Source organism: Daucus carota, chromosome 5 (genome assembly GCF_001625215.2).
Source record: "Daucus carota subsp. sativus chromosome 5, DH1 v3.0, whole genome shotgun sequence".
NCBI classification, from domain to species: Eukaryota; Viridiplantae; Streptophyta; class Magnoliopsida; order Apiales; family Apiaceae; genus Daucus; species Daucus carota.
This window is the reverse complement of record NC_030385.2, coordinates 2,208,999-2,235,970: the sequence shown is the minus strand read 5'-3', so window position 1 is coordinate 2,235,970 and position 26,972 is coordinate 2,208,999. Positions and strand designations below refer to the sequence as shown.

The 26,972-nt window shown below is 35.5% G+C and overlaps 5 protein-coding genes and 1 long non-coding RNA gene across 6 annotated transcripts in view; 4 read left to right on the top strand and 2 right to left on the bottom strand.

Moving 5' to 3' along the window:
• Window positions 1–4,113: 4,113 nt before the first annotated feature.
• On the top strand, window positions 4,114–11,381 carry LOC108223198 (chaperone protein ClpD, chloroplastic). Its single transcript, XM_017397326.2, has 12 exons — window positions 4,114–5,042; window positions 6,089–6,249; window positions 6,358–6,587; window positions 6,707–6,815; window positions 6,896–7,026; window positions 7,607–7,708; window positions 8,754–9,035; window positions 9,337–9,437; window positions 9,518–9,809; window positions 10,121–10,354; window positions 10,498–10,737; window positions 10,914–11,381. Exons 1-12 carry the CDS (start codon window positions 4,360–4,362, stop codon window positions 11,223–11,225), a joined length of 2,877 nt encoding a protein of 958 aa, XP_017252815.1. The 5' UTR covers window positions 4,114–4,359; the 3' UTR covers window positions 11,226–11,381.
• A 1,098-nt stretch (window positions 11,382–12,479) lies between these two features.
• LOC108222432 (uncharacterized) lies at window positions 12,480–13,287 on the top strand. Its single transcript, XM_017396354.2, has 2 exons — window positions 12,480–12,532; window positions 13,056–13,287. Exons 1-2 carry the CDS (start codon window positions 12,480–12,482, stop codon window positions 13,285–13,287), a joined length of 285 nt encoding a protein of 94 aa, XP_017251843.1.
• Window positions 13,288–16,945: 3,658 nt separating this feature from the next.
• Window positions 16,946–17,651, top strand: LOC108221982 (uncharacterized). Its single transcript, XR_001806899.2, has 2 exons — window positions 16,946–17,084; window positions 17,514–17,651. It is a non-coding gene; the product is annotated as an uncharacterized LOC108221982 (long non-coding RNA).
• A 1,787-nt stretch (window positions 17,652–19,438) lies between these two features.
• The window catches only part of LOC108223356 (probable protein phosphatase 2C 60), a 100,344-nt gene continuing 92,810 nt past the window's right edge, over window positions 19,439–26,972 (top strand). Inside the window, exon 1 of the mRNA XM_064092963.1 lies at window positions 19,439–19,447. The gene's annotated coding sequence lies outside the window, so the exon portion shown is untranslated. The remainder of the gene's footprint in view (window positions 19,448–26,972) is intronic.
• Window positions 19,516–20,910, bottom strand: LOC135152590 (uncharacterized). The gene has a single exon (XM_064092964.1). It carries the CDS (start codon window positions 20,758–20,760, stop codon window positions 19,753–19,755), a length of 1,008 nt encoding a protein of 335 aa, XP_063949034.1. The 5' UTR covers window positions 20,761–20,910; the 3' UTR covers window positions 19,516–19,752.
• On the bottom strand, window positions 21,068–25,166 carry LOC108220684 (very-long-chain aldehyde decarbonylase CER3-like). Its single transcript, XM_017394522.2, has 11 exons — window positions 24,896–25,166; window positions 24,575–24,795; window positions 24,257–24,489; window positions 23,943–24,162; window positions 23,415–23,542; window positions 22,942–23,198; window positions 22,697–22,804; window positions 22,397–22,603; window positions 22,017–22,127; window positions 21,713–21,886; window positions 21,068–21,432 (listed from the first exon to the last, which is right to left on the bottom strand). Exons 1-11 carry the CDS (start codon window positions 24,992–24,994, stop codon window positions 21,277–21,279), a joined length of 1,914 nt encoding a protein of 637 aa, XP_017250011.1. The 5' UTR covers window positions 24,995–25,166; the 3' UTR covers window positions 21,068–21,276.

Genomic DNA, 26,972 nt, shown 5'->3' with positions numbered 1-26,972 from the left:
TGATCACGGGTGGTACAGTGGACCAGTACGAGCCTGAAAAAGAATTCACTCGTTTTTACTTTCTAGAACAGAAGATATGAAATTAGTCGTGCCGTAAAATTCATTCTCTACGATCTTCTCTTGTTTGTCTATATATAAACATTAAAATAATAAAATTTCCAAGTTCGGTAAATATTATTGTCAGTTCTGTTATTTTCTTTCGGTCTTTACTCTTGATAGTTACATAAAGTGTTTCGCTGTATACTTTTGTGGTCTTTCATGGTGATCTAGAAAATTAGAACATTCAATATACGTGTTTTATTTTAAAAAAAATTATGTATATATTAAATTATTTTTCTTGAGAAAAATATATATTCTATATATAGAATAATTTTAATAATCATTATAATCATTATTCTATTTATGAGTTATATTGTAAAGCACATTGTCTTTTGATTTTTGATTTATAAAAGTATTTGTTCAATTTTTAGAATGATCATGCCGTAGAACTGAATCTGCAGATTATTGGATGATTAAATTATATTTGATACAATTTTGAACTTCAAGACTCTGATATTTTGTAAACTCCAAAATAAATTGATTCCAAAATGAAATATAGGGAATGTGTGTGTTATTGCTAACACACTCCGTAAATTTATATTTTATTGTCAGATTTACATGTTCTTATCTCGAGTAGGAAATAGCAATTCATAATTTCGAGGCCTTTATATTTATATTTCATATATAATATAGTGGTTCGTAATATGAAAGACTGTACATTTATCTTAATGGTTTTTACATGTTCTCTGATACGAGGAATATCATCAAATTTCAATATATTTTTAAACACGTTTTTCATATATAAATAGTGATTCGTAATATCGAAATATGTACATTTATCTCAATGGTTTGTACATGTTCTTTGATACGAGAAATATTACCAAATTTCAATATATTTTTAAACAAGTTTTTAATAATAAATCTGAAGAATATATGTGATATTAGTGTTCAATGACTCTTAAAACCCTTTTAAAAATTTGAGATTCTGTTCTACTTCCAATCTTAAAAAAATATGTAGATATTGTTAACTTATTATTATCAAATGTACTTTCACTTTTTTCTGATTCTATTTTCAAAAAAATATAGAGAACATATAATAAATATAATATTGAAATATTAACCTACTAAAAGTTATAAATTTTATTAATTTATTTTGAAAAAGAATTTAAGAACCTATTAAAAATGCCATCCCATTCTATATCATAATATTTTACGACTCTCTGTCATATGAATCACTTCTCATTTCTCATTCGTTTCTTAAAATTATTTTATATAAATGAGTGTATTCGCGACTCTCGTAGGTGTCATAATCCAGTTATACTTATATAAATTAGTAATAATTTTAATTTTTGATTTTATTAATTTGTCAAGATTATTAATTAATCAAAATTTAATATACAAGATCAATATTATGTAAGGATCAAAAATCTATACTAGAATATTGATGGAATTTCAGTGTAATTTATCATCTTTTGGCAGATTTGTTCATATATGCCCGCTCTGTAGATGCACATCCTCATACTGCATTAATATATTGAAATGAATTTTTTACCAAATTAGGGGCGATCGGAAAAATACTTGCGATAAAATGTTTATAATTTGCAGTTATTCATTTCATTTTAATATATTTGAATTAGAAGCTCAATTCAACTTAACCCAAATTTCTGCTATAAAAAGATCTAAACACATGTTTAGTAAATACTATTTACATATTGTTATACGCAAAAATCGCGATGAAGACCGGCTCGTAAAAGAAGATTATGATGGGCTCAAGAGTGGACCAAGCCCAAACTAACCATTTCAGTCAGAAAAGGGACCACTCAAGATGTAGCTTACAGAGAAAGATCGTCATTTGAAGGGCAGGAGGAGACATATTTTACCTAGGGGGACGTCCTTAGGTGTATATGGGCTCTACTGTTAACTTGTCGAAGACTCTACCTTGTAGTCTGAAGAGTTGCCCTCCTTGGGAGATAGAGAATGAAGATTAGAGGAGGTCTTGCTCTGTAGTCTGACGAGTTGTCCTTGTCGGGGAGTTTGTGGAACCTTCTCGAAGACACGCCCTGGAAGGCTCTATCTTTATAGTCTGGCGGGTTGTCCCTGTCGGGGAGTAGAGAAGTGCCCTTGCATTTGGGGTAAGTTTTGGGTGCTCGAAAGTCTACAAGGCCCAAGACTAGGCCTCATCGTACTGGGCCCTTTTCAGGAGGAAGATACAGAAGGGGAAGCCTAATCCTATTAGGTTTAGGTTTCTTAGAAGAAAAGAACTACGTACTGGCTTGATTCTCTATAAATATCGGGGTACGTAGGCAAATTTGGGGGAGACGAGGGAGCATCTGGAGGCAACTCGAAATCCTAATCTCAGCCACCCCTAAAATTTCATCACCATCGCTTAGTCATCGTCATAGATCTTGATTCCGGTCACGAACCTCAAATTTTGTTAACTACCAAATTCCTCCGTTAACACATATTTTTTTCTCTATAAAATTACTTTTATAATTTTCAAGTTAATTTTCTCTTCGTTCCACGACGAAACAGAAATTTATACAATGGTTTTAAACAAAGAACGAGTAAGGCCCAACTTTATACGAAAAACCGGGGGCCCAATTTCAATGTAAAAAAATTTCATAAGAGAGTTCAAGCAAAGCAACCCACGAAGTCCCGAAAGAAGTGCTCTCCAAGTTCGGGTTAAAGCCCAGGAAGCACAGATCTGCATGCTCTCTGGATTGAGTCGATGCTGAAAAAGTTATATACTGTTGACAGCAAATTAAATTCATAAATTAATCTAAAATTATTAAAAATCTGTTTGGAAGTGATGTTAAAAATTATTTCACCGTCAAAAAAAGTGCAGATAAAAATGATAATGTTGTAAAAATCAAGTTGGCGGGATTTTTCCTTTTGATATTTGTATATTTTGAGTTAAAATATAAAATGAGTAAATTTTTTGAAGAGGACTGATAGTGAAAGTGAAAAAAGCTGAAAAGCGATTTCTTGTAAAAGGAAAGGAGAACCTACTTTTCCTAAAAATTAATTTTTAAACTGAAAAGTTACTATTCAAAAAAACTGTTTTCAAATTTACTAAACAATTTTTTACCTCATTTACAGCAAAAAGTTGTTATTATTATTTACAAACAACAATTCTATGCGATTCTCACGATAACAATTCCATATTAGTAAATTTTCATATATAGTCGAATGTTAATAATAATAAAATAATAACTTTGATTTATTATGAATAAAAGTCTAATTTAAAACATAAACAAAAAAATTATTTATTACCCCTTCTATCCCCTGGGTTGACATTCATCAAATCAATTGTATAATTTATTTATTTTTTAAAATTAAATATACAATATTTAATTTCTTATAAAAATTTAAAAATCAATCATACAATTATATTTTATATAAATATTAACATACATATCTAACCGTCGAAGAAAATTTTAAAAAAATAAAAATGATGAAAAGAATGCTTAGAGCATCTCCAACGGTGTTGGCTATAATCGTTGGCTAAATTGGATCTGTAAGACGTTATGTAAAATTTGTTGAACCTGTAAGACATTTCTCTTCAATGATATTGGCTATATTGGTTGGCTATAATTTAAAAATAGCATGTTATTAATACAGATTTCTTACAGACCTGTAGAGGTTCGACAAATTTAGCCATCCATAGGAGGTTGGCTAAATTTATAGACAACAGGTCGCTGTGGTTGGAGTGTGAATTTTTGAAGTGGTTGGCTAAATTTTTTATTTTTGGCATGACAACTCACCTTTTAGCTAAGGGGTCTTCATGGTTGGAGATTCTCTTAAATTATCGAATCAAGATCGAGTTAAATCGATATAAATCCAGAATTTTCCAAAAATGCTGGAAGATTATTCGGGTTGGTAAAAGGCGGCACATGAGTACATGAGATGGGATCATGGGAAAGCAAGGCATTCGTGTTCCGTAGACCAAAATCTAAATTCCGTGTATTTATTGTACACTGCATCTCTCCAAAAATCTAAAAATTAAATGTGTCGAAAAATTTTCTTGTCCTCTTTTCGTAGATTCATTAGGCAGCCAAAGTGAAGCATATTTTCACTTCTTTCTGTCCTAAAAAGACAACAACAATAACTAGTCAGACAGTTCACGCAATAACAGGAACCTACTTGTACTGCCTTTGACGTGTAGACTTCCTCTTCTTCATTCCTCAATCTCTCCTCGATTCATCTCTCTCCCTCTCTATAATCCCTCTCAAATCTCTCTGCAACCTCTCTCTCTCTCTCTCCCTCTCTCCCTCTCTCCTGTATATACTTGGTTAATATTGTTTTATTTTTGGGTTGAAAATGGAGGTTTCATCTTCTTCATATTCACAACCACTTTGTCTTCACTTTCCACCACCGCATCACCGCCGCGTCTCAGCCAGATTCAACCCCCACAAAGCGCAGGGCCCTCTTTTTATATCCCCAAACTACCCTTTTGCCAGTTCTTGCTCAACTTCTAGTTCTTGCTCATCTTTGTTTGGGAACACCTTGAATTATGTGTCTATAGGGGTTTATAAGCCCAGCCCACCTCTCAAAAAGAGATCTTTCGAGGTTGTGTGTGGGGTTTTTGAGAGGTTTACTGAGAGAGCAATCAAAGCTGTGATGTTCTCTCAGAAAGAAGCCAAGGGTTTAGGCCAAAAAATGGTGTTCACGCAGCATCTGTTGTTGGGGTTGATTGCGGAGGATCGGTCTCCTTTGGGGTTTTTAGGATCTGGTGTTACAATTGAGAAGGCTAGAGAAGTTGTTAGAGAGGTTTGGAGTGATGAAATTGGTGATCAGAAGGATAATGTGAAAGGGGGAAGTGGTAATAAGGCTGATTCATCGAGCTCTGCTACAGATGTTCCGTTTTCTGTTAGCACGAAGAGGGTGTTTGAGGCTGCGGTGGAGTATTCGAAGAATATGGGGTATCATTTTATTGCTCCGGAGCATATTGCTATAGGATTGTTTACGGTTGATGATGGTAATGCTGGCCGTGTACTAAAGAGGTACATTCTGCTCTAGGATTCGAATGTTGATCATGATATGTGTGCAGAGTTGTTTTTGTTATTGATATGAATTTTACAATTGTGTTATTGAGTATGCCTATTTGAAATGTTGTGTTAGCATTATATATGATGTTATAATGCTTAGTGCAGTTAATTGCATATAGAATGTCCTTTCTTTACATAACTAAGACAAAGGCCTAGTTGCCTTTGGAATTAGCGGAATAGGGGTATAAGTTCAGCAGGGTTCTCACAGCTTGACTGTGATACTCTCTATTTCTGTAAATAGAAAGTAGTACCGTAAAAGTCTACTTAGGCAATCTTCGATATTGGCAGCGGACACGTTGAAGTCAAAGATTATCCTTGAGATTTTTGTTCCTTTGTTTTGGATGACAAAGGCAATGGCAAGTTAATGTAGTGATATAGCAGCACATGTGCATTATGCATGAAAAATGTAATACTCTGTGTTTCAAATTAGATGTCCACTTTAAAAAAATTATGCATATTAAGAAAGTTTAACTTTTGTAGAAAACTTTCATTAATAGTCATATTTATTGCATTTACCAAATATAATACTGTGGGATATAGTTAATCTTGGAAATATAAACTAGAAGTATGTGGCTTAAAGTTGATCTTGAAAATACAAATAATGAAGTACACTACATCGAAAGTTGACTTTCAATGGATTAACTAATTTTAATACATTTTTTCTTTTCAAAAGCGGACATGTAATTTGAAACAGAGGGAGTAAGTATCTTTGTAAAAACCGTAGAAAGCATGAGTTTTGTTATGTGAAATGATTATGATGATTAAAGAGCTCAGAAGATAAAACTCTATAGTGCTCCATTCTTATCAAAATATGCACTTATATTAATTTCTACTTCAGATAACCAAATCTGTTGTCTATATCTTTCAGTAATTACTGCAGAGGGGCGCATAGATCATGATAGCTTTATTGTATTCGACGATCTGTTCTTGGAACTTTTTCTTAATTTTTTATCCTATTAACTTATATATCTATTAACGAGGATAGGTAATTATTATTTCAGATTAGGGGTAAACGCAAATGATTTGGCAACAGTAGCCGTTTCTAGGCTGCAAGGAGAGCTTGCAAAAGATGGTAGAGACCCACCCACTCCATCTAAACGAATGCGCGAGAAATCAGTTCCTGGAAAGGTCACTATTGACAGATCATCTGAAAAGGCTAAAGGTAAGGATAAAGATAACCCTATCATGCTTTTACTTTGTTTTGTCTAGGGTTTACGCATGTATAAGGCTACAGAAAAGACTATCAATTTGCTCCCTTCTTTTTTGTTAGATAAAAGTGCTTTGGCCCAATTCTGTGTTGATCTTACTGCTCGTGCTAGTGACGGACTCATTGATCCAGTGATTAGTCGGGAAACTGAAATTCAGAGAATCATTCAAATCCTTTGCAGAAAAACAAAATGCAATCCCATTCTTCTTGGTGAAGCTGGGGTTGGAAAAACTGCTATTGCTGAAGGGCTGGCAATAAATATTTTGGAGGGAAATGTTCCTGAATTTCTCTTGGTGGGCCTTTTATTGTTATTTGTCATATGTGTCATATTAAATTTAACTTCTCCAGAGGTTCTGTGCTTACCTTGTTGCAGCCTTTTCAATTAATTAGCTTCCTTTGTTTTTCTGCGCAGACAAAGAGAATATTGTCATTAGATATAGGTCTACTAATCTCAGGAGCAAAAGAGAGGGGAGAGCTAGAGGGACGTGTAACTACTTTGCTGAAGGAAATAAAAGAGTCAGGTGAATACAGTTTGACAATTTTTTATATAAGGACCAGGCTTCTCTAGATCATGGCTCAGCTTGTTGTGACAGCATTGCAGGCAAAGTTGTTCTTTTCATAGATGAAGTGCACTCACTAATTGGATCGGGAACAGTTGGTAGAGGTAACAAGGGGTCTGGTCTTGACATCGGCAATCTTTTGAAACCATCACTTGGGAGAGGTGAAATACAGGTAATAATCTCCCAAAATAATGCTTTTCTGTTAGATTGCTATAATTCACATGCTCGTGTGCAGAAGAGAAAGCCTCAGATGCATATTGTTGTTTGGAGAGATCATACTGAATTGTGTGACAAAGATAATCATTTTTTGTTGCTAACAATTTTCAGTCCGTGATATTCATTCCTGACTCCCCTAAATTCAACTACACTGGATACGAAGATATAACCGACAAAACCTGCTACATCTCCTTCGGATTTTTCTACCCTAGCAGTAAAAAAGAATCTTAAACACTGTGTGATGATAAATTAAATGATATTTTCTTTAAAGATTTGATAACATTATCATCTTTATCTGGCATACCATTGAAACTAGTTCGTCATTCTATGTTAAAATCCGGGTTTGCTGTCTCAGATAGAAAGTGTCTCAGAAATATAGAAGTGGCCAGTTCATTTCAGAAATTAAGGTTTAGTCAATTATTACCACTTCCTGTTATGCCAACTTTGGTCCAATACTAAGTATAATATCAGTACAATGTACTTACTGAGTAAATTTTCGATATATTAACATACACTAAGCATTTAATTTGTTGCAGTGTATTGCATCTACAACTATGGATGAATACCGGATGCATTTTGAGAAGGATACAGCCTTGGCACGACGATTCCAGCCAGTGCTGATAAATGAACCAAGCCAGGTAATTTATTTGAACATGTATATATATTTTGTTCCATAAAGAAGTATAAGGTATAGCAAGATGATTTTGATCAATGCTGATTAATGAATAAAGCCAGCCGACTCTATTAATATATGCATGGACTGTGTAATATGTAATATGTTCTTATTTTTTATGTAATCTTTATGTTGAAGAATTACAACTAACTAGAAAGTTTACTGCCTACAGAGCTCTAAGTAGCACGTGTAAGTAAAATCTATAAACAGCACATTCCAGCACAAGGTAGAAAATTAATCATTATTTTAACTTCCACAGAGCTTTTACTACACTGAACTTAGAAGCTGGTCATATAATTATATGTTTTTCATATGAAGTGACACTAAGTAATTTAGTTCTGCTTCAGGTAATATTTCAAAAATCCTGTGTTTAGTGAAACAGTATCTCTCACTTATGAAAGAAGTAATCCTACTATCCTAGCCCCATGTTGATCTCACGAATAAATAATATTATTTTTTTAAAAAAAAGAAAAAGAAAAATAATATTATTTATTCTTGAGATCAACACCCCAGCAAAGAGCTTTTCCAGTTTGTTAGATATAACCTTGGAATAGTTGTCTATAGTACATCTGATTATTTAAATACTGCTGGTCCAGAACGGTCGAATGTTGGTAGCATACATCCAGCAGGAAAAAAAAACTGGATGACAGATCCTAGAATGAGTATTTTTTCACTGGATGACACTTTAGTGCCCCCTGCATACAGATAAAAATTTAGTGTTGAAGTCATCCAACGGACAAAAAACCGCTGATAGTATGCTGTAACATTCATATGTAACATTGTATGTCAGGGACTTGGACCCTTATATAAATAACTCTTGATCTTAGTTTGTATTGTGCATATTTTCTGGAATAGTAGAAAAACTGATTTCCACAGGGAACGTTATTCCACATCCCTAATTGTAATCATCATTTTTTGGTCTTGCCATTTTGCTTGTTTAATATATCAAGAACAAATTTAAAGTTTCTCATTGCTTGAACTGATATTAAGACATAACCAAAATAATATAGGAGGATGCTGTGAAAATTCTCTTGGGCCTGCGTGAAAAGTATGAAGTGCATCACAGATGTAGATATACATTGGAGGCAATTAATGCTGCTGTGATGCTTTCGGCAAGATATATTCCTGATAGGCATCTTCCTGACAAAGCTATTGATCTTATTGATGAGGCGGGAAGCAAATCGCGTATGGAATCCTACAAGAGAAGAAAAGCACAAGAAATTCATATACTTACAAAGTCACCAGATGATTACTGGCAAGAGATTAAAGAAGTTCATGCCATGCACGAAGTGGTAATAGCATCTTTGATTTGCTGAAACTTGTTTAGTATGTGTTTCCAATTCTGTGACGAAACTCCCAAGATGCTTCTCACTTTGACTTTCTGCAAGCACTGTATTGTGCATAAAAAGATAGCTACACTAATAAATTTAGAATAAGGGAATTTAAAGATAATTTGTGTAGCTATCTTTCTGTGCACCATAAAATCCGTTCAAAAGTTTAAAGTGACAAGTGTTGTGGGATGCTGGGATTATAATTTAGACTTAAATGACTTGATAGTATAATATCCACGGGTTACTTCTTTGTGTAAAACAGGTTCTGGAGGGTAAAAGAAACAACTTGGATGAAGCATCCAGCATGGAAGATGACACCAAGCTTAATCTGGAGCAGTCTGTAGCTATGAGCAATGATGATGAGTATGCTAATAGACCACCTATGATTATGTATGATGTGATGAGATCCAAAACTCTTACCTTTAACCCAAAAAATTTTCTAGGTCAGTAGTCGGACCTGATGAAATCGCTGTAGTGGCTTCACTTTGGTCTGGGATTCCTGTTCAGCAGCTCAATGCTGATGAAAGAATGCTCTTGGTTGGTCTTGAAGAGATGCTTAGGAAACGGGTCATTGGTCAAGATGAAGCTGTTGCTGCTATTTCTCGAGCTGTTAAGAGATCCCGTGTCGGCCTAAAAGATCCTGATAGGCCAATTGCAGCAATGCTTTTCTGTGGTCCAACTGGTGTTGGCAAAACAGAACTGACAAAAGCTTTGGCACAGTGCTATTTTGGTTCTGTAAGGATTTTAATTCTCACGTACCTATTCCTCATCTAATACATAAAAAAGCATGTTTACCCCAAGCTATATACTGTATTATATAGTAACTAAGTTAATTACTATTTACTGATTGAACTTAATTCTGTTCTTAAAGCAGTTTTATGAATAGATGTCTTAATAATTTAATTTATAAGCTAATAAAAAAGGACCGTGGCTATGATAGTGACTGGCTTTTTACTGAAAATATAGAACATCAATAATATCACAATTTGAAAAGCCGGATAATTTATGAATTTAGTATTGTTGTTCTAATCTTATAATGGTGTCAGGAGGACGCAATGCTAAGGCTCGACATGAGTGAGTATATGGAGAGGCATACAGTTAGCAAGTTGATTGGCTCACCCCCAGGATATGTAGGCTACGGAGAGGGAGGCACTCTTACGGAGGCCATTAGAAGGCGCCCTTTCACAGTTGTGTTGCTTGATGAAATTGAAAAAGCACATCCAGATATATTCAATATACTTCTCCAATTGTTTGAAGATGGTCACCTTACAGATTCGCAGGTTCGCTTCTATTCCCCTCATTCCTGAAAAAAATTCCTTCCCGATTAGTGACTTGGTGTTATAATTAGGTTCACTTTTTACTCATTTATACTTGAAAGTTGTAATTGTTTGGTTAATAATGAGTTTTTTAATAAATTTTTCAGGGCCGAAGGGTATCTTTTAAGAATGCATTAGTGGTGATGACCTCTAATGTGGGTTCTGCGGCCATTGCGAAAGGTAGACAAAATTCTATAGGAGGTTTCTTTCATGCTGATGATGATGAGTCAGCTTCATATGCTGGATTGAAATCACTGGTGATGGAAGAACTTAAGTCCTACTTCCGCCCTGAGTTACTCAACAGAATAGATGAAGTAGTTGTATTCCGTTCATTGGAAAAGACTCAGGTTCGTCTCTCAACTATAATAATATCTTTGCTAGTTATTATGCTCACATGTTCTTCAAATGATTTGTCAAACTTAAATATGTCCCTCAATTTACTGCCAGCTATCTAGTGTCCCCAAGTCTGTTAAATTCTTCTTATTGATGTGCAAAGCTGAAGTATAATATTACACTATTTCAGCTGCTCGAGATACTGGATATTATGTTGCAAGAGGTGAAGAAAAGGCTCTTATCTCTTGGAATTAATTTAGAGGTGTCTAAAGCAACATTGGACCTAATATGTGAACAAGGATATGACCGGAGTTATGGTGCACGGCCACTTAGGAGGGCCGTTACTCTTTTAGTTGAGGATCCCTTGAGTGAAGCAATTCTTTCGGAAGAATATAAGCCTGGCGATACAGCCATTGTTGATCTGGATGATTCAGGAAATCCTGTTGTTACTAACAAATCCAATCAAAACTTACAGATAACTGATACAAAATCGTTCTTGTAGGTCATAGGTCATCAAAATCCGAAAATAATCTAATCTAGTATATATATACCTTGTACAGCTGAGTACATAATGTGCATTGTAGCCTTGTAGTCAAGTTATTAAATGTATAAATGATAAAATTATTCTTCACACCAATTTTAAGGTTTGGAGACCAAATTTCCAATGTCCAAAAATTGATCAAATGTATAAGAAATTCATCACTTTACTAGCAAAAAATTTGCCAAGAGACCATTCTTAAAATTCAGTTTGAAAAATTTGCCAAGAGATCATTTTTAAGTTTGACACTATGGAACACACATCTTCAAGTTAAGATTTGGTCCTAAGTTAATTTAATGAATTTTAATTGTTCAGATGTCGGATTTTTAATTGATAGATTTTGAACTTAGTACTCATCAACAGCATTTGCTACAAAGCACCAATTTTGTGAGTGCATGAACCAAAAAAGAACTTGTACAACTAATTTTTATTTCTCAACTAGCTACTCTCCTTCTAGGCGCATGACTGTAATAATTTCGAGTCAAACTCTTAAATGAAAAAAATTCATTCATCACACTAGAAAAACCGTTTATTTTATACCGAAATATTTTCTGTGTCCTGATCATTTTATCTAGCCAGTACTACCTAAATGCAATGAACGCTGTGTGGGGAGACACCTAAACTTCTCGATGACAGAAGAAGATAAGAAAGGGCCACTGCTGCAGAAAGCCAGAAACAGCCAGGATTACAAGGCATTAAGGCTCAAATGAATGCAGCAACATGAGGATAAGAGAGATCACGTAAAAATCGTGTCAAAAGTCAAAACGTCAAATAAAAAAACAAAACGGATATCTAAAAAATGCAGATGAGACGTCTCCAAATAGACCTCGAGCTCGAAAAAGAGACTAAAATCCGGTCCTTCAACCGCGGATTTATCTGGTGGAGTACAGAACTGGCAAAGCCTAGATAACCATACGGTCCCTACCCAATCATATACAGTATGGGCAAATACTAATTTAAATTAATTTATTAAATTCTGGAAACGGCATGTTTGTTTATAATCTTCATGCTGTTTTGCCTTTTTCTTGCTACCTTCCATATTCTTAATGCTGATCTCTCAAACTGTCCTAACCGACCATCATCTCCCTTATCTTGGGAATTCAATCCTGCATTATCCGAATTTATTATTTTAAAATTAGTTTTCGCAACTATAAAAGGAGAGAACCAGAACCGAAATCAAACACAATTTGCATTTCAGGAAAAAAATACAGAGTAAAGATGGCAACTTCAGCTAGCAGAGGAGCACAAACCATGAATTCTGTCTATCTCAAGTAAGTTTACAAGCTTTATATTTCTCTTGAAAAATTAACGAAAGAATATAATGAGAAGCTTATTATAAGTTGAAAAATGTGTATGGGTGTTTGGCAAGGGCTTATGGCTTATTTTCAAAACAAGTGGATTTTAGCTTAACGTTTGGCTAGCTAAGAGAAGTACTTAAAACGGTGTTCAAGAAGCAAAAAATAAAAAAAGCTTGGAAAAGTAGCTTCTTTTTGGTTTGGAGCTTTTTATAAGTTATCGGTATTCAAACACTTTTAATAACTTATAAGTCCAAACCAACTTTCTACTTGTAATTCATTTTTTTATTTTAAGTATTAATTTTTTTTTTAAGCCTGGTCAAACGATTTCTGTATATATATTTTCCGACTTATATAAGCCATTGTCGTCAACCGATATTTGAATATTATTGTAAATTAATTGTAATTGCCGTATAATCAATCTCGAACAAAATTTTGCTTTATGCAGCATGAGGTCGCTCACTTTTTTTAATATTTTTAAATCAAATTTTATGATTAGGCCGATGTTGCGAAAAGCTTATCACAGAAAGAGTGGAGAAAAAGTAAGCGACGGCCTGAAAAAGAACGAGGATCGAAAGATGAAGGACGGGAATTGGTGGATTCGAGATGACCGGACCGGAATATTCTACCCCAAAGGCCAAGAAAAGGTGATGGAAGATGTGCCGCTACATGCTGGGAGGGATTTTGGAGTGAACTGGCTTTCCAACTCTAGTCACACTGCTCGTTTTTAATACTCCATTTTACAGAGTATATTAACTCAACGTTCATCCGTGTGAATTGTGATTGTCTTCATGTGTGATATCCAATAAATTTGAAGTATATTTATTAAATAAAGTGGACGAGCATATTCTATATATATATATATAATTAAAAAATATATAAGATTTAACAATGATATGTTCCTGACGAAGTTAGTTACTGACCAGCTCGCAATACTGATCGCCCCATCATCAGATACTGACCAATAATAAAACGCGATCCTGACCATCATTGAATCAATATATGTAACATATATACTTATTACATGACAGTTATTAATGAAATTACATAAACATATTCTGATTGTGACAATATGTTCAACTTAAAGTAAACTAAGTAAATTTACATCTAATTAAATCTCTTACATCTATCACCCATAACAAAAATGAATATGGCATGACTGCGAAGAACGGTGCGGAAGCGAGTGACAACAGGGGTAAGGAGAAGGTTCAACAATCAGGCTAGCGAGACAAGGAGGACGGTTCCCTAGTGCATGTTGTGGTAGTAAAAGTATTTGTGAGATTGTGTTAAATTGTATTTTGATATTAAGTATGTAAATGATCGACCCTGACTTGTGATAACGATGTGACGGTCGAACCCTCGGGTATGGGGTTACGGAGAGTTACAAAATCAATAAAATATCCTCAAATTTATTAGTCATGTCTTATTTACGGGTAATCCACCAGCCCTCCCCTATTTCTATTTTAGGAATAAAAAATTTATTTCCCTCTTTTTTCTTACATTTTTGGTCCCTATTATTTTGTACCTCCCACATCTTTTATCCTCCTATTTCACCTTTACAAGTTTAAATATGTTACTATAAAAATAATAAGAAATAGAAATAAGTATTTTTGTTAGAGTTGACACACAAAACATGCATATTAAATTATTGGGATTGAGGTTCCTAGTGAGAAGTTATTTATAAGTTAAAAGTAACTTTTAATTTGTTTATTTGGATAACTTCTTTGGTATTTATAACCTATCGCGTATAAAATTATTGATATAAAAAAAAATATATAAAATGTCTTTTAAAGTGGTCATTTACATATTTGTAAAATCAAATTTAAAAATAAAAATAAAAATAAATCATTAAAAAACTAGAAATCTTTACACAAATAGTACGGACAAGTTGATTCTGAATTATAAGTCCAGAAGTTGGGCTAATAAGCTAGCCATCTTGTAGGTCCGATGTTTAGATGACAAACTTGAAACTGCTCGATCAAAATCTTGTCGGATATTTTTAGTCTAACAAAACCGCCGTAAAAGTATTGAGGAAAGGAGAGCTGTAAGTATTCAAGTCCGAGCTTAATGAGCTAAATCAGGACCCATAATAAGCCCGGCTAAGTCCATAGGAAATACGCAGCGGTCCAAGCCCAAACGTGTCACCTCATCCTTCAGTATTACTACTGTTCGTGCCGACATTCTTAGGGGCGGTTTGGGTGAGCTTAAAATAAGTGCTTATTGCTTAAAATAAATAAGTGGAGTAGAAGTTAGAATCAAGATAAGACTTATAAGTGATTAAAGTGTTTGGGAAATAAGTAAAATTCCTGAAACAAAAGTTAGCATTCCTAGCTTTTTATAAGTGCTTCTTGACTTTTTACACAATCGCTACGAATAAGTGCTTATAACTTATAAGCCGAGAAGTCCGGCTTAAAATGGGTTGCCAAACACCCACTTAATTCTTTACTCCAATGACCTCTGGGTACATGCATTATTAGCTCCTTCTACACTCTCACAGTGAGTCATCACTATTAGTAGACTAATTTAATCTTATGCATCCGTAATTGTTTTTATTAATGTTATTAACTAAGTAAAAGTATACAAGTGTACACTGATTGGAGTTAATTAAAACTAATAAGAGATTAGCACAAAGATGGGTAATAATGGTGTACTCCATATAGGTCGACTGAAGGTGACACAAGACCAACCAGCACCATGACATAATAAAAAAATAAATACTAAAATACGAAGAAATTTAGCTCTGATAAATTATAATAAACAATATTTAATGACTTATTATGATAAGCGTGTAGTTCAATTGTGTGTTTAGATAATTTTGTATTATAGATGACTTATGATTCAATAAAAATATTATGATATAAATAGAATTGACTGATTATAATTGTTTGATTGTTGGAATTAATTTCTATTAAAAAATTTATACAGAGGAAAAAGTACTTCCTATCAACTTTTAACTTTAAATCAGGTTTTAACTTATTTTTAATTTTAAATTAATTTTAACTTATTACATAAATATATATCTCATTTAAAATTGAAGATAATGTAAAACGGGGTCAATAATCCTGCCAAACAACTTCATAGTTTCTAGACTCAAGTTCCACACCTAAAGTACGTTTATTTCAATCTTTTTTTGTATCCGCACTTTTTATATTTGGCACTTTGTATATTTCGGATATATACAAATACAAGCTACTCATCCTTTTCTGAATTATTTATAATGGTTTCACCTCAACTGTCGTTACAATTTAACTTATTGATCTGAACAGAGCTTTACAATTTAACTTATTGATCTGAACAGAGCTTTACAAAATGGTTTCAAATAAGCCGGCCTAGTATTATTTGAGGATAGTGCTGGGTTAAAGGAAATTTCCACCGACACTTATTATTTCACCTTTCTCTTCGTGAAAGTGACTGAGAGGACGAAATTCATATAAATTATATATTTTAGTTGTATTTTTAATTATAGCACCGGATAAGATATACTTGCTTTGATTTGATGGGAATTCTAACTACCCGTTACAAATAAGTAATAAAACAATAATTTGAAATATTTGAGACTAAAATTTATGATATTTAAATTTTAAACACTAGTTTGGACTATTATTTTGAGTTGTAAATCTTGTTTAATAAAAAATAATTTTAAAATTTATACATTATTATAGTGCATTTCTTTTTATATTTTATTAAATTAAAAAATAATAATTTTAACATTTAAATGATCCGCACATAGAATTATGATTCGTTCGGGACCGGACTCCTGTCGAGGACCCTGTGGATAAACATATATCCCTCCGTCCTGTCAAGATGTTTACGTACACTATTTGCATGCATTCTGAAACTCTCGTAAAATATAGTCTACAACTTATTTTTAATTTATTTTTTTGGAATAAAAATTTAAACCTCAAACTTTTTTTCAAGAATTTTTAGAAATATATATATAATATAAGTATACTTTGTAAAAATCTTAAAATAAATGTCAAAAAATAACGTAAACACCTGGCGGGACAAATGATATACAAATGTTGGTTTGATTCCAACCATATATGCACTAACAACACAACACCAAATCAACAACAAAGTGCTAAGCTAAAGACTTAAAATATCCCAACAAACACCTCATCGACTTGCATTTCTCTCCACTCCAAGAAAAGAATAAAACAAAAGTACACTAGTGACAACCACGTGTCATCTTTCCATTCATCGATCAGCGTGATTAAAGTTAATAACAGTGATTAGAAGAGCAGAGCGCATGCTAGTAGAGTATATTATCGCCATTTAGTAGCTAATCTTCGGCAATCTCGCATCCTTTAAAGTACTCAGCATCTTCTCGTTACTCTTCTAAACATATGACTTAGATAAATTAACTGTAACAGACAAACAGTACATTCTGGTACAAACAGAGGGTACTAGTGAGCTTTTACAGTCTAAATCAGTGTTGGAAGAGCAATGGATTTGTGGGAGAAGATGGTCTGCCCTGTTCGAAAAGTTCTGTTCGCGGTAGCTGCCCGCGTCAGGTCACGCAAAAACGGTTAGCATTCGTCGTAGTTTTCAAAAAGTGCAGAATAATTGTTCTGGTGATTTTCACCTTTTTTGAATGTTGTATTGTTCATTTGTTCTGCTACAGAACAATAGTGTTAGAAGTGTTTTCGTGCTAAAAAACTGTTCTTCACAATGCGCGACATATGGCTCAAAGTATAAATTTTTGAATTACAATAATGTCTTGAGTGTTCTCACGCTAAAAACTTTTTTATGGAGCGCGATTTATAGCTCAAAGTATAACTTTTTGAGTTACAATAATGTTGTAAGTGTTCTCACGTTGAAAACTGTTCTTCGTGAGCGTGACTCTGTGGCTCAATTTTGTTTGACATAAGTAGGAGCAGGCCAAATGTGCAGTATATGAAGTAGAAAATTTTCTTGACTTGTATAAATGAATCTTACTTGCTGCCTTGATCATCAGGTGCATCTCTTTTGAAGCTTCACAGTGATATTCAAACCTGTGGATACGCGGATGTTCAGGTCATGTGGGAAATGCTTCAAAGATCAGAATCAGAATTCATGTCGCAACGCTCCAAGCAGAATCAGAGGTCCTTTTGGAGGATTTTCATATGGCACAACCATGACAGTGCTTCATCTTTCTCTATAAACCACGCTTAACTTGTGCTATAGAAACAGACTCGATGTTGAATTGTCGTGCAATAAGTCATTGAGAGCATCAGCGTAGAGAAGCCCATGGCAAAAGTTGATAGTGATGTAGATGAAAGAAATAAAACAAAATCAATTTCTGGATGATCTGTAAGTTCTTAGGATAGACTAATCTGTTGCTACAGAGATTGATACAACCACTATGTTGAAGTCTTATGTAAATATACCATGTGTAGTTTCTTCATTTAGTACCAGAATATTTAGTTTACTTGGCAATTTTCAGAATGCTTAGCCAAAATATTTCGTACCAAAATATCTAGTTTACTTGGCAAGCAGCGACTTCTAACACCTGAAACACGAGATGCCAATGTACAGCATATTTAGGTCGTCCAAAATTAATTCAAGATTCCCCCTTATTGTATGTAAACCAGCAATGCAAAGTAAAATCAGCAAAGCTCAGAAACATATTAAACACTTACAATACGGAAGGATGAAGCTCTTGTAAACCAAAACCAGCGAAGAACATCACACTCTGAAAACTAAACCTCAACGCTGCCCACAAAATGTTGAACACTAGAAAGAATACGTCAGTGCTGCACACCGGATATGTTTGTTTTGATTTAATTAACTTGTGAGTATTCATTCATAAAAGTCCTCAAATTCATAGAAGTGGTTTTTTTACCACAGGGTAGTAAGTGCATATAATCATATTACAGATTTAGTTATGTATCTACAGATGGTTATTATGATAATTTTTAGATTCGTCACAATATCAAAGTTTAGGGTTTATATCAAAGTGATCACTCATTGCACTAAAACGTCTCATTTGACTCATCGTTCTGAAAGGGGAGTCGTTTAAATTACCAAGTGACAGAAGTAATACCGGTCATTAAGTCATAGAATTTGTTAGAGCAGGCCATATTTGTGATGAAGATAAACTATATACATTTTCTCACTCACATAAATCAGGCACTTACTTGCTGCCTTCATCCTCAGGTGCATCTGTTTTGAAGCTATCTACTCCACGCTCCCTCAGCACGGTCCCTGATGATAGTTACCCCTTTTTTTATGATTTTAATTCAAATCCTTGATATGTTTTAGGATTTATATTTTGTGTGTTTATGATTTTTTTTTTATTTTTTTTGTATTTCTGTCTTAGAACTCTATGTGTTTCTGTTATTATCTAGTTATAGTTGAATGCAAAGAAAATACTTCTAAAAAAAATTAACTGTACAATGTCGGCCAGACTTGACCATAGTACATGCTCACCAACAAGAGATAGCTTGAGAAAGTTAGTTTTATAAATGATCTGAGACCCAAGCACAAAACAGGCTTTACTCTAAAATAGAATCGAATTTCTATGTGAGACCTGCATAAGCACTGTCTGAATAGCAAGCAGTGATCTTGCTGGACTTTGTTTGCCTCTCTTAAATTCAAATGGCTGTCCAAATTACTGCATTATAATCATACAAGTATATTCATGTATAAAATAATTCAATCCTAATTTCATTAAAATTCGAACACCTTTTTATGATTAATTAATATTAGCATTTTTAAGACAATTAGATTACCAGAATGATGAGATTTAGTTGCCTGATAGCATGTTAGCCTGCATTCTTTATTATGATCTTGTAAAATGTATTATTAGGATGTTTGTATGTTCGTATTTGTACATAATTATGGTTATTGAGAAATTACAGAAAATATTAGCAGAGGGCTAAAATCTGGGTGCATACCAGAAAATTGCAACATATTAACTTTGATATTATTTTTAATTTCTAGTTACAAATTTATACTACATCATGTTATTAAAAAAAATCTTGAATAAATTTTAAGAAATTAACATATATAGAATCTGGCCTCTCTCTTAACTTCCAATCCCCGCTTACAGTGCCATCTTCTGTTGCAGAAGAACAATGCAGGTACTTGAAATGTCCTCTTCACATTTCTGTTCAGTTTATTTGTTTTTTTGGCTTCACTGAAGATCATTGGAAGATATTGGATGGAATGAACAAGAAAACGTTGAATGAATTTTGTTTCGGTTGAAGAATTTTCTAGCAGATGATTGATGTTGGGAAGAAAGTCCATGATACTATCATCGCAATAACAACAAAACTTAGCCTTGGCAATGTGCCTGCGGAAGACTTGTTAGTTTCTGAAGGTGAATCCTGACCATCTGCAGATTCGGGGGAGGAACCTGGTGCATCGGAAGGTGAGTCTGAACCTGGTGCATCGGAAGGTGAATCTGAACCTGGTGCATCAGAAGGTGAGTCTGTGTTGGGTCCTTGAGGCCCGGGAGTAGCAGTTGGAGGCCATGGTTTGTGAGGACTTGAGCCTGGTGACCAATGATGCATAGGAGCTGCGCCTGGCGCCCAGGGGTTCTTGGGAGCTGTCCCTGGAGCCCAGGGGTTCTTGGGAGCTGTCCCTGGAGCCCAGGGGTTCTTGGGAGCTGTCCCTGGCGCCCACGGGTTCTTGGGTGATGCCCTTGGCGGCCACGGGTTCTTGGGGGATGCCCCTGGCGCCCACGGGTTCTTGGGGTTTGTCCCTGGCGGCCACGGGTTCATGGGGGCTGCTCCTGGCGCCCACGGGTTCTTGGGGTTTGCCCCTGGCGGCCATGGGTTCTTGGGGGCTGCCCCTGGCGCCCACGGGTTCTTGGGGTTTGCCCCTGGCGGCCACGGGTTCATGGGGGCTGCCCCTGGCGGCCACGGGTTCTTGGGGTTTGCCCCTGGCGGCCACGGGTTCTTGGGAGATGCCCCTGGTGCCCACGGATTCATGGGGGCTGCCCCTGGCGGCCACGGGTTCTTGGGGTTCACCCCTGGCGGCCACGGCTTGGGTGCTGCCCCTGGCGCCCACGGGTTCTTGGGTGCTGTGCCTGGTGGCCATGGAAATTTAGGACTTCCACCAGGTGACCATGCGTTATTAGGTGCTGCCCCTGGTGGCCAGGGAAATTGAGGACCTGCACCTGGTGCTGCGTCTTGTGGCCTTGAAAGTTTGAAATTCGATGCTTTCACAGCATCAAATAGAAGGTAAAACAATAAGAGCAAAGTAACTTGGAATCTCATCTTTGGTTTGGTTGTAGCTACACACTGATGAATGGAGAAGTGGAGGCCTTTTATATGCAAACTAGTGGGCTTGAGAAAAACAGGGAGTTTGGTCTGGTAGAAACAGAAGTCTAGTTCCTCCCAAAAATGAAGGAGCTAAGTTTGATTGGTACTGACAAGTGTATCCATTGTTGATTTTAATTTCTATTAATAGAATGCTTGAACCCGGGACATGCTTCAGGGAGACCTGACTACCAGGAGAACTGTAACAAGACCCGGTCAGGTCATTGTGCCTGTAGCCTTGTAATTCTCCACTTCTCCGAACAAATTGGAACACCAAATTTCTTCTAATTCTTTATAAATCATATGTATTTATATTTGTGATACATAAATTATTCACAAATATAGGCGTAACGTTTGCTAACATCTGTATGTTGTAAACAGGCCAACACCGAAAGAAAGAAGAATAAATTATCCGATTTCAAACATGTAACGTTTGACACATTGTATGCTTGAAACTATAGAGTATGTGAAGTATTAGCAGGGCTTCATGCCATGCCTCATTGCAGCCTCCCACACAACATCAATCTGATCAACATCAATAGCGCCAACTTCGTGGTGCTTCCAACCTTCTAGAAAATGAACAACTCCTCCGGCATGGCAAGCATGGACAGCCCCCCTTTCTAGTGTGTACTGCACCAGAGTTGAAAAAGAAACCATTACACATTTGTATTAGCATAAGACTAAAACAGTGAGATGTTTCTTTAATTTAATGAGTGCGTAATTTATATCCCAACTACCGTCTTGTTTTCTAACCACCTTAAGAACTAGATGGCTGCAGGCCTGTCAAAACAGTCTAGGAAATGTACGTTGAAGATATCAGCAACTCGTGTTCTGTTTTTTCCTAGTCATTCATCTTTATAAACTCGAAGAGATGAAAGACATGGGATTATAAATGAGATGCATAACATACCTCACAAATACCAAGGCCCTCTACATCATCAGGAAGCTTCATGGCTGCAAGTGAACCATAAGTGCAGTCTCTCCGGAAGGGAATGATAGTTGGAACTACAAACTGATGGAAATGAGTCCCTGGAGGGGCCCAACGTTGATCCCTTGGAGTAGTCCATTTACCTATAATCCATGTCTGGCATTCCACATAACATACAAATTTCAGATTCAAGTGGCAATTGTCCGCGGCATAAAAGACAGAAATGGACACTAAAATCTGAGGATCCTTGTATAAAACAAAAAACAGAATGGTCACCAAATGTTACCTTGCAGTGTTTAGCTGCTTGATACTTTGTTACTTGAACCAGGAAGTCCCGGCAGTCCTTCGGGGCTTCCTTTTGAATTTTTGCAAACCTTTCCGTAGACTGAGTCAGCATCTGCATTAGTAACTCACCACAGTCAGTACTTCGCAGACAGGAGTGGATTATGACATTCTAATCGCTGTTAATGTCTCATATGCAGCATATCCCTGCCACATTATGTGCTTTATAAAGAAGTTTGTCTATCAAATTTTCTTTGAGGGAGTTGCAGATAAAGAACCATTGATTTTTTCCATCTTTTACAATGATGAGTAGGCCAAACACTATCCTTGTTAAGACAAACAAAAAGTTGCACCAAATGTCTGAATTTTACAACTAGTCCTTACCAGGACTCTAACCCTGCGACGAGCTAGATAGATAGCAATAGCCCTTCCAAGCTTAGAAGTAGCACCCGCCAAGAAGACCTCTTCCACTTCTTCAGGAATTCCTTTGAGAATTACAGCTGCTGTCAAGGTGTTCCCATGTACCACTCGGACCTTAAGGTGGGGATGCTTGTTGACGAAGAGTACTCCACCTCCATTAAGAGCTTCATTCTGTGACATTATCAGTTAATTTCTAAACAGCCACAAAAGCGTAATCAAAAAAACAAACATTAGGTTTTGCACAATAGCCGGTGAGTCACTGACCTTATTTAATGCAGCAAGACTAATTATTTTAACACCAAGTCTATCAGCTGTAAGAATGGCATCTTCAATGTGTTTATTAATTCCGTCTGCAGCAAAAGGTAGGAAGTACTGCAAAACAAAAAAGGTTATATGCTTGTTAATTCATCTGCCCTGTTCTCATCGCCACAGCTATTATTTCAGCGATTCTGCCTCATTACTGAATATATAGAATGTTACTTTTTATATAAAAAAAAAAAAACTGTTACCTGGAAACCAAACCTTGGCACAAGCCACAGCTGGTACAAACTTCCTCTGAGTTTGTAGAAACTGACAGGGAAAGTTTTGGACAAGCCCCACATTGCAAGTATCACGATTAAAGAAAAGGGCCACATCGGAAGCAAGAAGACCTTTGCAGTGAAAGGCATTGAACTGAATGAGCGGAAAACAAATGGAGCATGCAATGATGACACAACATCAACACCATGAGCCAGAAATACAAAATCGGGTACTCTTCCTTTCCTGCCTTCAATTCAAAATAAATTTTTTAAGTGCAATCAGGCAAACGAAGGAACGATAGCAATTAGCAGTTTGTACAGTCCCAACTATCACAGCAGAATGATTCATCTCCACGAATCTTACATATGCATGTTTGTAGTATGACTTGAAGATGGATATTTGATGAGTGTTCGTAAATTTCAGTTTTGAACTCTAAAACTAAATGAAAAAGGCTGATCCCAACCTGCTCTTGAACTTGTTTCTTTGTGAAGATTCCAGGAACGCTCATCGATTGTGTTGCCTAATACATCGAAAAGTGGCATAAACAAACAGAAATTGGAGCTCTTGTGGATATGATGTAAACCATGATATCTGCAGAGGCCAAAATTTAAAGGACCTCAATAAATATGACTGTCTGTTTGTTTTTATACAAAAAAGTCAGGACCAGAGAACTGAAAATAAACATGCATAATTTGGAAATATGAGAAGGATTGATTGTACGCAGATACACCTACTCTGAGGAGATGGCTAGCAAATCCCCATTTAGAAAGACATCATCTAATGTTCAAATCTAGATTTTTGGGCAATTAATGAATCAGCCTACAACGCATTATGCCTAAGTTCATTTAAGAAAGCCGATAAAATTAGCTAGCAATACTACCAGGGGAGAATCATCATTCATTAGCAGCCATCTGGAACTTTAAACATGTGGGCTTAAATAGCAAATTGCAGAGGAAATCACTATCTGAGCAAGAAACGAGCTGTAACTTACGTTGGTGTATATATGAGATATTTAAGAGGCGGCAAAATATCAAATATCTGATGAGGAATGACCTCGATATTGCTATGTCCCAAGCATCTGAGAAAATCAAAAATGAAAATATAGCCGTAGAACATGCTTGTCGATCCATAGCCAAGCAAAGTAGTTCCTAGAGTTGGAATTCCAACGATTACACAGAGTATCAGATGTTCCAAGAATGTTGAGTGCCCGGCTGCAGCAAATAAAATTTCCGAATAAGATTAATTATTGCAGATAAAAGAATCTTTTTAACTGCCAACTGTTTTGTTCTTAAATTTTCTTTTTACCTGTAAAGGGATGAGGCACTTTAGAGCTATGGTGTAGCCAATGGTAGTGCTTGAACAATTCCGGTAAATGTAGAAACCTATGCATCAAATAATACAATGGCTCCGCAAGCACCACATGGAGAATTATGCAGCAGATGATTCCTCTATTGTCCCAAATAGGAAGCGCGACTAGAGAAGGAAAGCTCAAACACAAAACTGAACCAACAATTGCTTGAAGAATTATGAAATTATCCCTGAAAAATAAACATAATTAGTCCAAACAAACATATAACCAAGAATTTCTCTTTGATTAGCAGAAAATTAACCAAGAGATGTTACCAATGCCATTCACTGTCGATTTGCTTAAAGTCTAGACCACTTTGGGATAGACGACGATCACGGTTAAGAAAAAGCATGCCATCATAAGAACTCCATAACTGGTGAATGATGTTTCTTAACATGCTTATGATAAATATATGCATGCACCAACTCCTACTCTGTTTCTCCTCCCTATATATTGAATAGATGAATTCCGCGACAAGTGGCCCGTATAGCAAATACTGAATCACACAAAATCCCGGATTAAGCAAAGATCATTATCTATGCTACTTAAATATGTATGAAAATCATAACAAAATGAGGGTCTCAGACTCTTGGTACCTTGTAACTGCCCAAATATTCCCATGGCCAGGCAAACAAAGGAGCATCATCTTTTCCATGACTGGACTTGTGATCATCATCACTATGGTCTCTCTCCATCCTATAACAGAGAGAGAGAGAGAGAGAGAGAGGTAGGGAGGGAGGGAGAGAGAGAGAGAGAGAGAGGTAGGGAGGGAGGGAGAGAGGGAGGGAGAGAAGTCTCAGAGAAGCATAAGAAAGAGGTGAAAACACACTTTTTTTAGGTCTCTATCCTGAAACTAACTTTGGGTTTAATTTTCCATTCATTTTGGAAGTCCACTTATATAGATGAGCACTAAAGACAGTAGTATAGACAAGTACTACATAGTTTGCGATAAGACTCCTGCTAAAAAAGACAGCAAACAGGGTATTTCTGAATTCCCTGCATTTACATTAATCATCTTCTACCAGCTTACTTAAGCGAAATCTGTGGTGCCACGTAACACTTGTGAGACTCAGGATCCAATCAAGAGAGTTTGCAGCTACTTAAATTCTGCAATTTTTTGTTAGGTTGTGGGCTCGGGTCTGGTTGGGGTGTAGATGGTTGGAACCTGTCTAGTTTTCGAGTTTAATGCCTTTCGATCTCGATCACAGACAGATGTAAGCTAGCCAAACCCTCAGGCCTCAACAATTTATAAGCTAGATTCAGAGACAGACAGAAATGCATGTAATGCATGTCTCTCTGCAAGATAAATTCGAGTACTGATTCATTTTTCTTAACGTTAGCTTGTTGCGATTTTCGGATAAAACAGTACTTGAAGGATTAGTAAATGATCTGCAGGTAAGTAGGATGGTCTGTCATACGCATGTATAAATGGTATCAGTTCATGAATTCGGTGTGATTGTGATTTGGGAAGCAGTAATTCTACGTATCTCAAATTCTGTTCCAAAAATTTTCCCCGGCATGACAGATAAATGACTAATTTTGATTGGATGGTTAATGTGCATACAAAAGGTTGTATTATTATTAAGGTGAGTTCAACCAATAGTCCGATTATACGTTGTTAATTAGATTTGGATAAAAAATTTGAGAACACTTGCTAAGATACGTAGCATTTCACTCTGCGCTATGTGACTTGTTACTAAGTATTTGTTTAGGTGTTAAGTACTTGCCTAAAGGAAATATCAACACTGTCATTAAGTTATGTTTCATCTCTAACAGCTTTCCTGCCTGACAGCCTTAAAACTGGGGCACTCTTTGTACGTCTGCATTTCCTAAAATAAATAGTAGTCACCGTTAGTCCCTCTTTCTATTTTTTGACAATAGAAAGGAAGGAGGTGCAAAAGGGTAACAATATCCGACACGATATCACCATACACTCAAATTAATCTGGATGCGATTTGAATTGATTAATTAGTCATTATCTTTTCAATTAGGTGCTGATCTTTCATCTTTCTATCTTTTGTCATGTGAAAGAAGCATGGGTGAAGTGCCAATGACAACACATCATATCACGAAACATTATCTTTTCATTTTGATTTTTATATTCATATTTATATAATGCCATATAAAATGATCATGAACTTACAAATATAATTGAAATAAAAAATCATCAACTCATTATAAAAAGTCTTATAAAATTTCAAAATTGTTAAAATATAGCATATCATCTCTTTGGAGTATTCCTTTAACAAATTAAGATTTTGGATGGAGTAATTCTTAACATATTAATTTAGGTTTGACGAATGTCTCAAATTTGACTCTGCATCATCTCTTTCATTCTTATTATGGGCGTCCGTGATCTCCTCTTCAAATCCAAAATGCGATTTCAAATGATAGAAGTGTTGAAATATAATATGAAGGCTCTTTCTCCAAGAGCAACTCCAAGAGTGTTGTAATGATTGTCTTATAAATATTATAAAATATAATGTCCTATTAATTTAATACATATTTTTTACATTCGTTCTCACAAGATTCCTTTATCGACAAGTTTTATGATTAAAATATTAATATATTTGAATTGTAAGAGTGAAAAGAGAGGGAGCAGTATTATTTTATAATTAAGAATTTGAGTAGGCATCCTTGAAAATGAGGCCGATGAAAAAAAAAAATCTAGCA

Excerpts from the sequence above, each read along its gene's own strand:
- LOC108223198 (XM_017397326.2), top strand. The coding sequence starts at position 4,360 with ATGGAGGTTTCATCTTCTTCATATTCACAACCACTTTGTCTTCACTTT. Across the intron at positions 7,027-7,606 it reads TTGGGAGAGGTGAAATACAG|TGTATTGCATCTACAACTAT; the intron begins GTAATAATCTCC and ends AATTTGTTGCAG. Across the intron at positions 10,738-10,913 it reads GTTCATTGGAAAAGACTCAG|CTGCTCGAGATACTGGATAT; the intron begins GTTCGTCTCTCA and ends ACACTATTTCAG.
- LOC108222432 (XM_017396354.2), top strand. The coding sequence starts at position 12,480 with ATGGCAACTTCAGCTAGCAGAGGAGCACAAACCATGAATTCTGTCTAT. Across the intron at positions 12,533-13,055 it reads ATGAATTCTGTCTATCTCAA|GCCGATGTTGCGAAAAGCTT; the intron begins GTAAGTTTACAA and ends TTTTATGATTAG.
- LOC135152590 (XM_064092964.1), bottom strand. The coding sequence starts at position 20,760 with ATGAGATTCCAAGTTACTTTGCTCTTATTGTTTTACCTTCTATTTGAT.
- LOC108220684 (XM_017394522.2), bottom strand. The coding sequence starts at position 24,994 with ATGGAGAGAGACCATAGTGATGATGATCACAAGTCCAGTCATGGAAAA. Across the intron at positions 22,805-22,941 it reads TGCCAAGGTTTGGTTTCCAG|TACTTCCTACCTTTTGCTGC; the intron begins GTAACAGTTTTT and ends TTTGTTTTGCAG. Across the intron at positions 21,887-22,016 it reads AAGCAGCTAAACACTGCAAG|ACATGGATTATAGGTAAATG; the intron begins GTAACATTTGGT and ends GTGGAATGCCAG.